Source organism: Rousettus aegyptiacus, unplaced genomic scaffold (assembly GCF_014176215.1).
Source record: "Rousettus aegyptiacus isolate mRouAeg1 unplaced genomic scaffold, mRouAeg1.p scaffold_m13_p_7, whole genome shotgun sequence".
In the NCBI taxonomy this organism is placed as follows: domain Eukaryota; kingdom Metazoa; phylum Chordata; class Mammalia; order Chiroptera; family Pteropodidae; genus Rousettus; species Rousettus aegyptiacus.
This window is the reverse complement of record NW_023416310.1, coordinates 55,914,677-55,930,816: the sequence shown is the minus strand read 5'-3', so window position 1 is coordinate 55,930,816 and position 16,140 is coordinate 55,914,677. Positions and strand designations below refer to the sequence as shown.

At 36.9% G+C, this 16,140-nt stretch overlaps 1 protein-coding gene across 9 annotated transcripts in view; it reads right to left on the bottom strand.

Annotated features, from left to right (window-relative positions):
- DNAH6 (dynein axonemal heavy chain 6) overlaps positions 1-16,140 on the bottom strand; it is a 233,798-nt gene that overhangs the window by 139,761 nt on the left and 77,897 nt on the right. For all 9 annotated transcript variants that reach the window (XM_036224313.1, XM_036224314.1, XM_036224318.1 and 6 more), the window contains 5 exons: positions 12,891-13,058; positions 11,727-11,875; positions 10,230-10,337; positions 7,517-8,072; positions 6,605-6,727 (listed from right to left, as the gene is read on the bottom strand). In XM_036224313.1, coding sequence (XP_036080206.1) covers positions 6,605-6,727; positions 7,517-8,072; positions 10,230-10,337; positions 11,727-11,875; positions 12,891-13,058 — 1,104 coding nt within the window. The remainder of the gene's footprint in view (positions 1-6,604; positions 6,728-7,516; positions 8,073-10,229; positions 10,338-11,726; positions 11,876-12,890; positions 13,059-16,140) is intronic.

Here is a 16,140-nt window from a genome sequence, read left to right as displayed (position 1 = left end):
ACCAGAAATGAGTGGAATCAAATATTCAAACTATTAAATGAAAGGAATTACCAGCCAAGAATAATGTATCCAGCTAAGCTCTCCTTTAGATATTGAATGAGAAATAAAGACCTTTCCAGACATACAAAAATTGAGAGAATTTTCCACTATGAGGCCTGCACTGCAGGAAATGTTGAAAGAAGTGAGCTCACCTAAAATAAAATGACAAAAAAAAAAGCATAATTAGGAGTAAGGTGACTAGCAGGCTGATAAAAGCAGAGGAGTGCTACCCTTATTATGAACAGGGCATTATAAGCTTAAAATAAGAAGAGATTTTTGCTGTAACAAGATAGTAATGGAACAGTCAGCATACATAGGAACAAACTGCGATAACAATGACTGAAAAGGGGAGGATTCAAAGATCTAAATCTGCAAAGAGAAATGGAGATTAGGCACATGCAGAAGGAAGGGGACGACTGTATATATATATAACTATCCTTTACATATTTGTAATGGTAACTACACACCAAAGATTCAGAACTAAAGTATATAACATGAAACAAGAAGAACCAGAGAGAAAACCCACAAAAGCCAACCCAAATAAAGAAAACAGAAATACAAGGACAAGGAAGCAATGGAAACACCAAGCTACCAGAAAGCAAAAGATAAAATGCCTATAAGAAGACCTCATGTTTCAATAATCACCCTAAATGTAAATGAACTGAACTCACCAATAAAAAGGCACAGAGTTGCAGATTGGATCAAAAAACAAAACCCAACCATATGCTGCCTCCAGGAGATACATCTCAAATAAGACTGAAGGTGAAAAGGTGGAAAATGATATTTCAAGCAAATGGTATTAAGAGAAAAGCGGGAGTATCAGTACTATTATCAGACAAAATAGACTTTGAAATCAAAAAGGTAAAGAAAGATACTGAAGGACACTTCATAATGTTAAAGGGAGTCATGCACCAAGAAGATATAACACATTAATATCTATGCTCCCAATCAGGGAGCCCTGAAATATGTAAAGCAATTACTAACAGAACTAAAGAGAGAAACAGACCAAAACACTATCATAGTAGGAGACCTAAATACCCTACTGTCAGATAGGGACAGATCATCCAAATAGAAAATCAATAAGGAAATAACATCCTTAATGATACATTAGACCAACTGGACATAATTGACATCACAGAGCCATTCATCCCCAAACAGCTGCTTATACAATCTTCTCTAGTGCGCATGGAATATTCTCAAGGATTGACCAAATACTAGAACATAGAGATAGCCTCAACAGATATAAGAGGGTTGAAATCACACCAACCATATTCTCTGACCATAATGCTTTAAAACTAGAGATCAACTGTAAAAAGAAAGTGGGAGGAACCACAAATATACGAAGATTAAACAACATGCTACTAAAGAATAACTGAGACAGAGAAGAAATAAAAAGAGAGATTAAGAGATATATAGAAATGAATGATAATGATAGTACAACATATCAAAACTTTTGGAACACAGCAAAAGCAGTCATAAGAAGGAAGTTCGTATCATTACAGGCCTATCTCCAAAAACAAGAATGAGCTCAAATAAATAACCTAATACTTCCTCTTAAAATATTAGAAAAGGAAGAACAAATGAAGCCTAAAATCAGCAGAAGGAAAGAAATTATCAATATTAGAGCATAAATAAATAAAATTGAAAACAAAAAAAATGATAGAAAAAATAGATGCGACAAAGAGCTGGTTCTTTGAGAAGGTTAATAAAATTAACAAACCCCTGGCTAGACTCACTAAAGAAAAAAGAGGAGGGACACAAATAAACAAAATTAGGGATGGAAGAGGGGAAATTATGACAGACACTGCAGAAATACAAAGGATCGTACAAGAATACTATGAAAAAGTATATAACTCCATATTCAATATCCTAGAAGAAATGGACCAGTACTTTGAAAAATACAAACTTCCTACACTGATTCAAGAACTGGAAAATCTAAATAGAATGATCAGCAGTATGGAAATTGAAACAATCATCAAAAACCTACCAAAAAGGAAAAGTCCAGGACCAGATGGCTTCACCAGTGAATTCTACCTAACATTCAAAGAAGATTTAATACCTATTCTCCTCAAACTCTTCCAAAAAATCGAAGAGGAGGCAATACTGCCCAACTCATTTTATGAGGCCAATATTACTCTGACACCAAAACACAAAGACAACACACAAAAAAGAAAGCTACAGACCACTATCTCTCATGAACATAGAGGCAAAAACCCTTAATAAGATACTAGTGAACCGAATACGGCAACATATTAAAAAAGATCATACACTACGATCAAGTGGGCTTCATCCCAGAAGCACAGGGATGGTTCAACATACACAAATCAATTAATGTGATACACCACATAAACAACTTAAAAAACAAGAATCATATAATCATATCAATAGATGCAGAAAAAGCCTTTGACAAGATACAGCACCCATTTATATTCAAAACACTTCACAAAATTGGTATAGAAGGAAAGCACCTTAACATAATGAAAGCCATCTATGACAAGCCCTCAGCTAACATTATACATAATGGTGAAAAACTAAAAACCTTCCTTCTAAGATCAGGAACTAGGCAAGGCTGTCTGCTATTGCCATTGGAAGTTCTAGTGAGTGCAATCAGGCAAGAGAAAGATATAAAAGGCATCCGAAAAGGAAACAAAGAAGTCAACTGTCACTATTTGTGGATGGCATGATTCTCTATACAGAAAACCCTAAAGACTCCACAAGAACACTACTAGAAACAATAAACAAATACAGTAAAGTCCCTGGATACAAAATCAATGTTCAAAAATCCATAGCATTCCTGTACTCTAATAACAAAGTGTCAGAAAAAGAAGTGGAAAAAAAAGTAACTCCTTTTGCAATTGCAACAAAAAGAATAAAATACTTAGAAATAAATCTAACGAAATATGGAAGGATGCATATGATGAAAACTATAAGATCCTATTAAAAGAAATCAAAGAAGGTACAAAGAAATGAATAGATATTCTGTGTTCTTGGATCAGAAGAATCAACATAGTTAAAATGATCTTATTACCTAAAGCATTATACAGATTTAATACAATCCCCATCAAGATCCCATTGGCATTTTTTAAATAGAACAAAAAATCGTCAGATTTGTATGGAAGTACAAAAGATCTAGAATTGCCAAAGCCATCCTGAGAAAAAAGATCAAGGCTGAAGGCATCACTCTGTCTGACCTCAAATTATACTACAAAGCAACAGTAATCAAAACGGCATGGTATTGGCAGCAAAACAGACACATGAACTAGGGAACAGAACTGAGAGACCAGAAGTAAACCCATACTTATATGGATTTTTGACAAAGACAAACAAACAAACAAAGCCAAAAACATAGAATGGAGAAAGGAAAGCCTCTTTGATAAATGATGGTGGTAAAACTGGAAAGCCACATGCAAAAAAATGAAACTAGACTATTGTCTATCAACACACACCAAAATTAACTCAAAAGGGATTAAGGACCTAAATATAAGACCTGAAACAATAAAATGCATATAAGTAAACTAAACTCAAGGACCTTGGACTTAAAGAAGATTTTATGAATTTGACCTCAAAGTCAAGGGAAGTAAAAGCGAAAATAAATATATGGGACTACATCAAACGAAAAAGCTTCTTCTCATCAAAAGGAACTGTCAACAAGGTAAAGAGATAATCATCTGAATGGGAAAATGCATTTGTAAGCAACACCTCCAATAAGGGCTTAATTTCCAAAAAATACAAAGAACTCATATGACTCAGTGACAACAAAAAACCCAATGATCCAATCAAAAATGGGCAGAGGACCTGTGCAGACACTTCTCTTCAACAAATATATGAAGAGATACTCAACATCATCGGCTATTAGGGAAATGAAAATTAAAACCACAGTAAGATACCATCTCACATCTGTTAGAATGGCTATAATCAACAGGACAAGTAATAACAAATGTTGGAGAGGATGTGGAGAAATAGGAACCCTCATTCACTGCTGGTGGGACTGCAAATTGGTACGGCCACTATGGAAAGTGGTATGGAGGTTCTTCAAAAAATAAGAATTGACCTAACATATGATCCAACAATCCCTCTACTGGGTATTTACCCCAGAGACTTGAAAACTCATATTCGAAAAGATATTTACACACCAATGTTCATAGCAGCATTATTCACAGTGGCCAGGACATGGAAGCAACCGAAGTGTCCTACGATAGATCATTGGCTAATGAAGCTATGGTACATATATACAATGGAATATTACTCAGCCATAAGAAGAGATGAAATACCGCCATTTGCAACAACATGGATCGACTTTGAAATAATAATACTAAGTGAAATAAGCCAGACAGAAAAGATTGAAAATCACATGATATCACTTATATGTGGGATATAAACCTAAAAGCAACAAATGAACAGGACAAAAAAACAGACTCATGGACATGGACAATGGACTAGTAGTTACTGGGGGGAAGGAGAAGGGGAAAAGAGGAAAAAAGTAAAAAATAAAATGTTAAAAAAAATTAATGGTAAGATAACAAAAAATCAATAAAAAATGTGTGAAAGATTTGAACAGAATCCTCACTAAGGAAGATATACATATAGTAAATGTTAAAAGATGCCCAATGTCATATGTTAGAGAAGTGCTTATTAAAACAACAATGAGATACCACTACATACTTATTAAACACCTACCAAACACCAGAACCACCACACACTGGTGAGGATGTGGAGCAACAGGAACTCTCATTCTTGCCTGGTGGAAATACTAAATGGCACAGCCATTTTGGAAGACAGCCTGGCAGTTTCTTTCAAAGCTAAACGTAGTTTTACCGTATGATCCAGCAATCACCCTCCTATGTATTTACCCAAATGAGCTGAAAACAAGTCCACCTAAAAACTTGAACATAGATGTTTATAGGAACTTTTTTTGTCCCCCCTCCCAGTATTATTGAGAAATAATTGATATACATTACTGTATTAGTTTAAGGAATACAGCATGATGGTTTAATTTACATATACAGCTGACCCTTGAACAACATGGGGTTTAGGGGGGCCGACCCCCATCCAGTTGAAGCTCCCCATATAACTTTTGACTACATTCAGCCCTTTGCATCCATGAATTCAACCAACTGTGGATCAAACAGTAACAGTATTTTCTATTAGTGGCTGGGAATCAATGGTTAGGATTGGGAAAATACATTTGTTGATCCACATTTGGTTGAATCTGCCAGATGTGAAGCTAACAGATACAAAGAGCCATATAGTTATTGAAAAAAAAAACCCGCATATAAGTGGACCTGCATGATTCAAACCTGTGTTGTTCAAGGGTCAACTGTATTAGGTTTAGTTAACATCTATAATTTCATATACATACCATAAAAAGAAAAGAAAAAAAATTTTCTCTTTGTGATAAGAACTCTAGTTTCCACTCTCTCAACTTTTCTATATATCATACAGCAGTGTAAACTATAGTCATCCATAATTGCCAAAACTTGGAAGCAATCAACACATCAATAATATATCAACAACATGTCAATGTATGAATATCAATAATGCATCAATAATAATATTGTTTCATCAATTTTAACAAATGTACCACAGCAATGAGAGATGTTAATAGCATGAGAAACTGTTTGAAGGAAAGGGAGAATAGGAGAATTTTATTAAAATTTTCTGTAAATCTAAAACCGTTCTAATAAAGTCTATTAATTTTTGAAAAGTGTATTTAGGAAGGTATAAAATCTTATGGTAGCCCACAGTAAATTCTCAATTCCGAGAATTATTTTCTTTAATAAAGTACTCTGAAACTAGACCATAAAAATTAGAACATTGATGCCTAAGAATGAGGAAAACAATAGTTTTCTGATTTATTTTTGGAGAGGGAGAGGCAGAAAAAAAGACAGCTTTTTTTGGAGTCGGGGCTGGGATGGGGCAAAACACTTCAAAAGATGTCTTGAAATCCTATTTTGGAATGGACAAGGTACAGAAGTTAACATGGCATTGAGCTGTTCTGAATAAAAATGTAGTAGCTTCCCTTCACTTGGGGTGGAATAGTACTTATGAGGTTAGACTGTGTCATGGACTTACGACTGGATGGGACATAAACTGGTTTATCTTCTCTCTGGCTCTCAGTGGTATTAGGGTTTCCTACACTCTAAAAATGGCGAAAGTAGTGCCTGGACCAAAATTCTTTTTCTTCATGATTCCTTCATTATCCCAAACCTTCTACAAAGTCTTTTTTAATGCCCCAGCCTGTTCTAGCTATGGTTTGGGGGGACTCAAGGAAGTGGTTTGTATTTGTATTTGAGAGGAACCAGTTTGGGGAGAAGCTGGGCATACTAGGCAGAAAACAAAGTGACTATGCAGACTGGCAGGCTGAAACAACAAATAATAAGGACAGAATTGGGGAATATATAAACATTTCTGGATGATCCCAAGAATTATTAGAGAGAGAAACTAGGTGCAATCTTAGAATTCCCTCAGTCAAGCACAATGAGGACTTATCATTACAATTTGGGCACTTAAGTGAAATGTGAGCCTTGACAAATTGAGATATTGGGGAGTATACGGTTGTACTTACTTTTTTTTTAATACGCTTCATCCAGGTTTTAACATAAGGCATCCATTTCAGTTCTTCAGGATCCACAAACACCATTCCACATCGACTGACTGTTGCCGGAGAGGCAACCTTTAGATCTTGTACCTAAAATTGAAAAAAAAGTTAAATAGGAAAAAGCTAATATGATACTTCCTTATTCATGAACCTTCAATGTTAATGAATCACAAGTTTAAAGTTTAAGTTAACGGTGAAAGACTTTATGTGGAAGATAGTGGGAGAGTTATAAGTAATCAGAAATGGAGAAGTTATGTGAGCATAAGGTGAACAAAATCCCATAATTTTAGGAGGATACTGTCAAATTCTTATGGGAGAGATTGGGTAATTTTTTCCTTTTCTTTTCTCTTCTTTCTTATTTTATTCTTGCATCCAACGTGTAGCCTAATACCTAGCGTATACTAGATATTCAATTAATGTTTTATGAACAAAGACAGTAGGGGTGATTATCTTTTATAAAATTTTGTTGCTGTATTTAGTCCACATTCCTCTTCCAAATCTTCTATAAAATAGTCATATCACACTATGATAATTCATTTACTTTAAATATAACAATTTTTTTTAACATAGAAAGCCTTTCAAATCATGTAAAGTCATCTATACATACTAAATACTTCCAAAGGAAAAGAAACAGATGCTGGAGAAGCTAGAATTTAATGTATTTCCTGTTTATAGGGAGACAGGAATGTTTGAGAAACCTTGGTTGTCAAGATGAACAATATATTACAAATGAACAATTGAATAAGTATTTAGTACATAAACAAAATACCATGGTAGGCCTTACAAATAGTAAAGAATACATTGGTGTGAGAAAAAAAATTATGATGGTATGCTAATTAATGAATATTTCTTTAATCCACAGTATGGCATTACATTTACCTCAAATAGCATGTGGACTTGTGGTGTGAGTTTAATCCTCTCACTGTTAGCCAGGCAAAGCATTTTATTATCATCCAACACTGTATTCATATTTTCAATCCAAAGAGCATCCACTGGTCCATCACTAATGATCCATTTATGGTCTTCTGAGGTATCATTCACAGCCGCTCGGACACTTAGTGCCATCAAACCATCTTTCCACTCCAAGGTTATGTTATTAACTTCGCCATATAATTCACCCATTGTAATTGATTTAGGATTAAGAACATATGTTTTAACTGGTTGGTAAAAGGGATTGTCTAAACCAAGTTTTTGCAAATTCCCTAAAGTTTCTGCTAGTATTTGGTAAACTGTGGTCTTGCCACCTCCTGTTGGTCCGACTAACATAACACCATGCCTTACTAGCATAGTTTCATAAAACTGTATCACCTTTTTAACCATACACATCTCAGGCTGAAGATTTTGTCTATTCATGACATCTATAATTGTTGACTGCAATATACCGTAGTCGTGTTCTGGAATTTGAACTCCAGGAAAAAGATCAGATATAATTCCGCTGAAATAACAAAAATAAAATCAATTAAGAATGGCTAGTCCTTGAGTTTTCCCCATATTTGTTACAATTAATTGATTAACACACAAGTCTTCTTTTTCTCATTGATCTTTTCTTCTAAACATGCACAGTACTAGCCTGACCTATGTATTATACTAGAATCTATCATTTCTCTGATATTGTGTTTGGTTTTGTTTGTTTCTTGCACAGTGGATCAACATTCTTAAGTATACTGGGAGCTTTTTGGGGTAAGAAATATCTATTATGTTTTTGTATCATCCACAGTACAGGGCATAGTATCAAACATACAGAAGATGATGAATTTATCAGTTTATTTTAAAAATTATATTTCTAACTCAACTTTTCCCAAATGCATTTATGTGTGCTTGTAACTGTATGTAGATATTTAGAAAAATAAGATGGAAATAAAAATAGAAAACTAGTACTAGGTAAAAAAGGAGCAAAGGGAAAATTTATTATTGTGTGGGAGTTAATATGGGATGTCTCTATAAGTAAAAAAGAGTGAAATCTATACCTCACACTATATACACAAGTGCCTTTGAGATACAGTATAGACCTTAACATAAAATGTCAACAAAAGAACTAGATGAAAATATAAAAGATGAATTTTGCACCACTGTGGTAAAAAGGTCTTTCTAAGAAAGATAAGAAATGTTTGGCTATAAAAAAAGTTGATAAAGTGAAAAAATGATAACAAACAAAAAACAAACCTCTGTGAAATAAAAGCCTTTATAGATGAACTTAATGAAAAATAGGCTTAGAGAAATATTTCCAATTTTTATACCAGATAAAATTTATGAGTTCCTACAAATCGATAAGTAAAGGAGCACAACAGAGAAATGCTCCAAGAAATGACATACAAGAATAATAAATATACATGACTAATAACACTAATGATTAAAGAAATGCATATAATAAAATAATGCATGCGTTAAAGACTTTTGGTTCCTCTTTAAAAGATTTAAAAGGAAAAGGGCATTTTCATAAAACCATTTATATAAATATAAAATGTCTTTGAACATCTTGATAGACTTTATCTAAATTTAAAATGTTCATATCCTATGATCTAGTGAAATTATTTCTTAAAATCTCAATTCTAGAAATATCATAAATGTGCAAAGATAACTACAAAATGTGCAAAGATAATATCATTGTGTCCTACCAAAAGGGAGTGGACACATGTTCTGGGAAACAGGGACACTGACAGAAGACAAAGGCAAAGAGAATCCCCAGCACGGTCACAAATGGACATCCCAGGATGATAGATGTGCATCAGGGGTAATGGACAACCAGTCCAGATTAGAGCAGGAAAGGGGGCTCCAAAGAGACCAATTCAATAGAATATTTTGTATGATTGAGTGAAGACTTTTTGTTTGTTTTTTTGTTTGTCTTTAGGAGATTTACACTCTGGAAGAATTTGGAGACTAATGGTAGATTTATAGAGAAGTAGGTAAATAATTAATTTATGTAGTTATGATAATTATATTGCAATATAACTATACAGAGATGAAGGGTTGAGGGAAAAGATGCACGTGCATATCCTCATCTCTTTGTTAGTAACTTAATAGATAATATCTAAAACTGAAAAATGAAGAAATGGCAGAAACATGATACTAAAAAATATAGAGGGAAACAGCAAAATGAATGAATAAATGAATGAATGGATCAATGCAAAAATGATTGCCTTTGGGAAGATGGAATTGGTGAAGGTCAAGGAACTGTTGTTTTTCATGAGATTAATTTATGACACTAGTTTATTTTTAAAACTACTATATATATGGCTGGGATAAACATAAAACTAAATAAAAGTAGATATACCTAGATAAAAACAATCACATTTATTTTAAGCCCAAGTCTGATTTTTTGGGGTCAGAAATTTCTCTTAGATTGGGAACTTGTAACCAGTGCTAATTTGTACAACGTGCAGCCTAGTGATCAATATTTTGAGGAAAAATGAATAATTGGATTGATGCTAAAACTTTAGTACCTCTATTTTAAAATAGTATTTTAAACTGCAATAAGTATGTCTAAAAAGATGAGAAAGTTAATATATTGTGAAAGACACACAATTGGCCGATAAGACTGTTCTTTACCTCTACAGAATGGCTATGCTTTCTTCTGTAACATCTAGGAATTTACCTGAACAGAAGAGCATCATCTGTTAGGAATTTTGGCAAGTTGGAGTCTCGTAAGGCTCTTATCAACACCACATCTTCATTTAGGTCTGGGTTCTCTCTTTTTAAAGACCTACGTTTAAAGAAATAACTCAGATGACATTGTGAGAGCATATTATTGAACCTGATTTTCCAAACCTGTGGGTCAGGGATTCCATTTGCAGAACACTGTTGGGGGCACCCCACTGAAGGTTCCCCCCGGAAGCAGAGATAGTGTTCCCTTCATGCTGAGCCCTCATCTCCATCAAAACATGCGCACAAGCCAGGAACTAACTATATAGCCTTCAGGAGAATGACAAGACATTTTCTTAACCTCCTCCATCAATCCAACCTGAGCTTACGTGCATTCCTGGAAGCATCATGATGATTCACGCCCCTGTGACTTTCTTTTCTCTCAGCCCAGGACACTCCACTTTGCCCTTTGGTTCACTCTTATTTCCCATTCAGAACCTAGTCCAGTTACTCCGTCCTCTACAAAGTTCCCCTATCCCTCTTCTCAGCAAAACTTAGATGCAGCTCTATGGTCGCCGTCACTACACTGAATCCTAGATGTCTGCTCATTTGTCTGTCTTGCCCACTGGACTATGCCTCTGTACTAGTCATAGTTGTGTCCTTTGAGTGCAAGTGTATCTGAATGCTTTAGTATTCCTTTTGCGTAAGTGGCATTCCTGGGAAGAGGAGAAATGCTGTATCTGGGAGGTTAGAAGAAAGAATAGAGGGTTCACAGGGCAGGAAAATTTGTGTGAAACCAGGGAAACTGAAGCCAGGCAGAAGGGCTCAAAATGTGCAGAGCACAGACCAGCAAGTCATGGCCTGAGAGGAAGGACTGGAGAGGTGATATAGTCCCTCAGAGACTCTGGATCAGCTTGGATCTCCAGGGGCAGGAGTTTTAAGAGGATGCAAAGAAAGACATTGGGGCCTGAAAAGGGAAAAAGACTCATACTTTACTAGAAATTAGAAAGAAGCTCTGTTCTGGACTACATTGTAAAGACAGAAGTGAAGTCTTGGACAAAAGCCTGGACTGAAGATAGAATGATGAAACTGATGTTTTCTGAATGCTTTAGGCCTTGTCAGGCAATATGCATGACTTAATTACTGTGTATGTGTAACAAACTATGCCCTTTAAATCTAGTCATCCATATTATGGTGGTAAAGGCTTTTATACAGTAAAACCCAATGTATATGATAAGTTCAGGGGACATAAAAGTTAGACAAAGCCTAGTTGAGATTCAGATTCAGTCTGGGGGCAACCACATTGGGTCTCACAGTGAAGAACTGTCGTGGGATGAGGAGAGATGTCCCATTTTCCTGTGGGATGGGAGTGTCAAAAGAATGATAAGAGCAGCAACTAACATTTATTAATCACTTACTATGTTGCTTTAAGAGCCATGTGTGACTTACTCATTTAACGCATTCGATTACATAGTTTGGAATTTCACACTCGACCACCCTGGTTTCTTACCCAGCCATGACTAGTACAGACTTTACAGCTCTCATGCCAAAGTCATAGTGATCCTGCTGAGAGAGCTGTTCACTGCAAAGCTTATACATCTGAGTCATCTTTCTTGCTAATATTTTACTGGATTCGAATCCTTCAGAATATAGAATTACCTAGAAAAAGTAAAATGCAATGATTATTATATAATATTGACAACAATATATTAGCATAACACCAATGTATTCAAAATCCACTTTAGGCATTATACCTCTCCAAGTTGTTATGTCATTTAACAAAGAAATGTAAAGATGGAAGAAAAAAGGGTTTTCTGTGCCATAAGAAGGTGGAAGGTGGGCTATTATCTGGGGAGGCCTGAGCACTGATTCTGCTTTCTTTCTGTAGATGAAGATGTAGCCTTAGTGACATTTGGTTCAAAGAGCAGAGAGCCTATCCATTCTGGAGGTTAGGTGGTGTTATAAGGTCTGAGTACAGAAGCAAGGCTTGATCTTCTTTAATCTGACAGTGTAGATGACAGCAGTATGATCCTCTTTAAGCTCCCTGGGAATTCTTACCCAGTATGAAGAAACAAAAACCAGTTTAAACAGAAAGAGTTTTAAATAGACACAGAAAGAACAAATACAACATAAATAATTAATATATTAATGATTGCTATTTTTGACTAAGCTGATATAGACTTACAAACCAATCCCTACCCTCTATCATAGTGATCAGCATTGCTGCTACTCACATCCTTTGACTCTAATAAAAATAATACACAAAGAGATGTTAGAATAATACAGTACTTTTTAGAATGAATCCAGACATTTTAATTCCTAGAGATAAACTGATAAACTCCAATAAACTGCTTAATTAAACTCATTGATTAATTCCAGTTTTAAGGACCTTCTGTATTCAAGATACAGTTCTGGGCATCAGGAATATAGCAGACACACACACACACACACACACACACACACACACACAGAAAAAGAGACACAAAGAGAGAGTGAGAGAGAGAGAGAAACAAAACATTCTATGTGATAACAATCACCTTTATTCTTATGAGAAAACAGTAATGTATAAACTTTGTCAGGGTGCATTATAAAAAAAACATTCTACTTAAATGGAATCAATGGTAAAAAAAAGAAATGAGTTTGAAAATTTCCTGCTTTATAATATGAAACTCACCTCTGCAATCAAGGCATAATTTGGAACCATCATTGCAAAGGGTCTAAACAGGGCTTTCAGATTATCTGGCAATTCTGTTCTGCCTGCATATCCAGGATTCATTGTGATGAAGGCTGCACAAGTCATAACCAACTTTATTTCCCGGCCCTCAAACATGAATCTTGAGAGCTGTTTAAAAAAAAGAGCGAGTATAAGTTAACACTTGACATTTGTAAATCCTTTCACATAATTAACTACTGTAGTCAAAACTTGTGTAATGGAGCATTCGAGCAATGACTACTGAATGCTGCTGTTGGACAAGAGGAAACATGTATCTCCTGACTCCGTTCTACTGACTCCCACTCTCTTTAGGGCTCAGTGTGTCCTGCTCTCTGTTTCCTTTCTCCTGGTCTCCCTTGCCCAATCTGTTTCTTCCTGCCTGGCCCATTCCTGCAGTATTCTAGGCCTCAGCATCTTTTGCTGAGCTTCCTTGATTCAACTTAGACTTAATGGCCACTAAACCTTCTCTACCACCACTTTTTGGTATTCCCGCTCAAAATTCTAATCTTTGTCTTTAGATGGTTGGGGCCCCACAGTTAGAGTCACTGGAGTTACTCCTTCTCTTTTATTCAGCAGCAACCACTTGTTGAATACCCGTCTGTTGCAGGTGAGGCAATGAATGGGTAAGGCATGGATGTAGAGAGCTGCAGGAGACTCATTACTGATCCCTTGAGAGGCTCTCGACCCCTTGCTGTGTGGAGTCAGACCTGGAAACCATGACAAAGCCATATAACAGATGCTATTGGAGAGGTGTGTGCAAAGCCCATTGGGAGCAAAGCCCATAGGAAGAGTAGGAAAGTCTGCTTGAGACCCAAAGAATGAAGAGGGGCATTTAGCATTGATAAGTAGGGGCAGCTATTCCAGTCAAAGGAAGCAGGACCTGCACTGCATGTTCAAGAAATGACCAGCTATTTACTCTTCTAAAGGGTAAAAGTTCTAGGAAGAAAATATAAGTAGGTTGGGGCCTGAGCATCAAGAATCTTACAGTATAGGCTAAGAAATTTAGATTTTGTCTCATGGGTTAGGGGAAGCAGAGAAGAATTTCGAGCAGAATGATAGGGTCACAGATGGCAATGAAGAGGTTGGACAAACTGCAGACAAGAGGTCTATTAAAAAATTGTTATCAGGGAGATGATAAGAGTCAGAATTATGGAGTTATTACTGGGGACAAAAGGAATATAGAAGATAAAATTAAATGGACTTTGCGATGGCTTAGATTCTGGGGTTGATAGGGGAAAAAAATCCAAGATGGAATCTAGTTTTCTAGCTGAGCCATTGGATGAAGGAATAGACATGAAGATACAGGGAAGACTAGGATGGAGCTGGAGATGTGTCATAGCTGGGAGGAGAAAATCCTGGATGGTACAACTGGAGACCAGTCCTGCTGCCATTAAATTGCTGTTTGTGTTATTCAAACTTGTAAATTTCTGTGCTTTAGTTTCTTCATCTATTCCAGGGGATATCTTTTTTTTTTTTTAATTCTTTGCCCCCTGCCTGCCCACTTCCACCCCTGACCTATGGAAGGTGGCAGATCTCCTCTCACACGCTTGCGGTGCACACCCAGGGCCTGGCGCACCTGGGGAGCCTGGCGTACCTGGGATATGGGCCCACGGCTCCACTGGGGCTCCACTGGGGCTCGAATCCGGGACCTTCTGCGTGTAAAGCAGACATGCTAACCACTACTTCATGTAACCACCCCTCCAGGGGATATATCTTGCACCAACTATCCCATTAGGCCACTGGCAAAATTGAGGATGAGATTTGGTTAGTCTCAGATATCCTTCTACCTTTCTTTTACCTCACACGGTTGCTCTCCAATTGGCAAGGCTTCAGTTCTTCCTCCATTCCCTCTGGTCCCTTCTCCCTTTTCCTCCATGCTTTGCTCCCAGCTAATTGCTCAGCAAGGCGATAATGGCTTATGAATTATGCTTTATCTGGAGGTCCCTGCATTCAATACAGGCCTCCGCAGAGGATCTGGCAGGCAGGATGGTGTATAATTGAAGGAATGCAGACTTTAGAGTCACATAGATTTAGGTGTCTATCTTGGTTCTACGGTGTTCCCAGAAATATTTTAAAATTTCTCGGAATCCTTTTCCCCTGTAAGTAACCTTGGTGAAATGCCCTCTACTTCATGTAGGTTTGTATAAAGATAAAATAAGTATAAAGTATAATGATTTGTACAATTTAACAGCTCATCAAAGTCCAATTTCTGCTTTCTTTTGACTTATTCTATAATTTGCTTTTTTTTGCAGAGGTGATAATCAAAATATTTGACAACTCTTCAGCAAGGCATCTTCAAATGAGAGTGGCCTCTGTCACTGAAGCTAGAGCTGGATCCAAAGGTCCCCATGCTATGTCAGCATGAACCCTTATGGCTGGATCCTGAGGCAGTCAGGGGCTCTTCAGGAAGGGGCCGAGGTAGTGGTGGGGAACCCTTCAAGGGGCTTGGGGCAATGGCTATTTAAATACTAAACAACTGGCAAGGCTGTTCTGACTTGTACAGTCTGAGTATCAGTCTGCCCTTTGGTGATCTCATGACCACATCTCAGAACGTTAACATACAGTGGTAGGAGACTTGGTCCCATCCTTCACTGCCATCGATTTCCCAAAACAAACCCCTTCTCCAGGAACATGGGTTAACTTTTTTTAATAGTGGGGTCACATTTTTGTCTTCATTTGATCCTACATTCCTTGGCTTTTCCAGTCCAGTGAATTCTGAGGAGCCAAATTCTCCCAGGTTCCCCCAGGACTCCTCTCCCATTTTTCTACCAGCCTAGGCTGAGCCTGGGAGCCATGATGAAGGCAGAGGAACCCAGGAGAGGGAGCATTAGAGAAACCTAGCAAGAACAAGGAAGGTGAGGAAGAAAGTAAGAGATGGAGAAGACAAGGACAGGGTATGGGTGCATCTACGTGTGTGTGTGTGTGTGTGTGTGTGTGTGCACGCATGCGTGTGCATGTGTATGTGTTGGGAGTGGGAAGAACACTTTTCCATGAGGGCAGAAAGTGAGTTTCACCAGCTCCCAGCACAGTGTCTGACGAAGGATTGTTTCTCTGTGTTTCCCAGATGAGGAATTCTCCCAACTAAGTCGTGTTGCTGCAGTACTCACCGATTACACTGGAAATGTGCAATAGGCTAAAGTTAGCATTGTCCTTCCTAAAATGCAACATGTCATAAGTTAATTACAGACTAAAGAAACACTAATGCCATAGA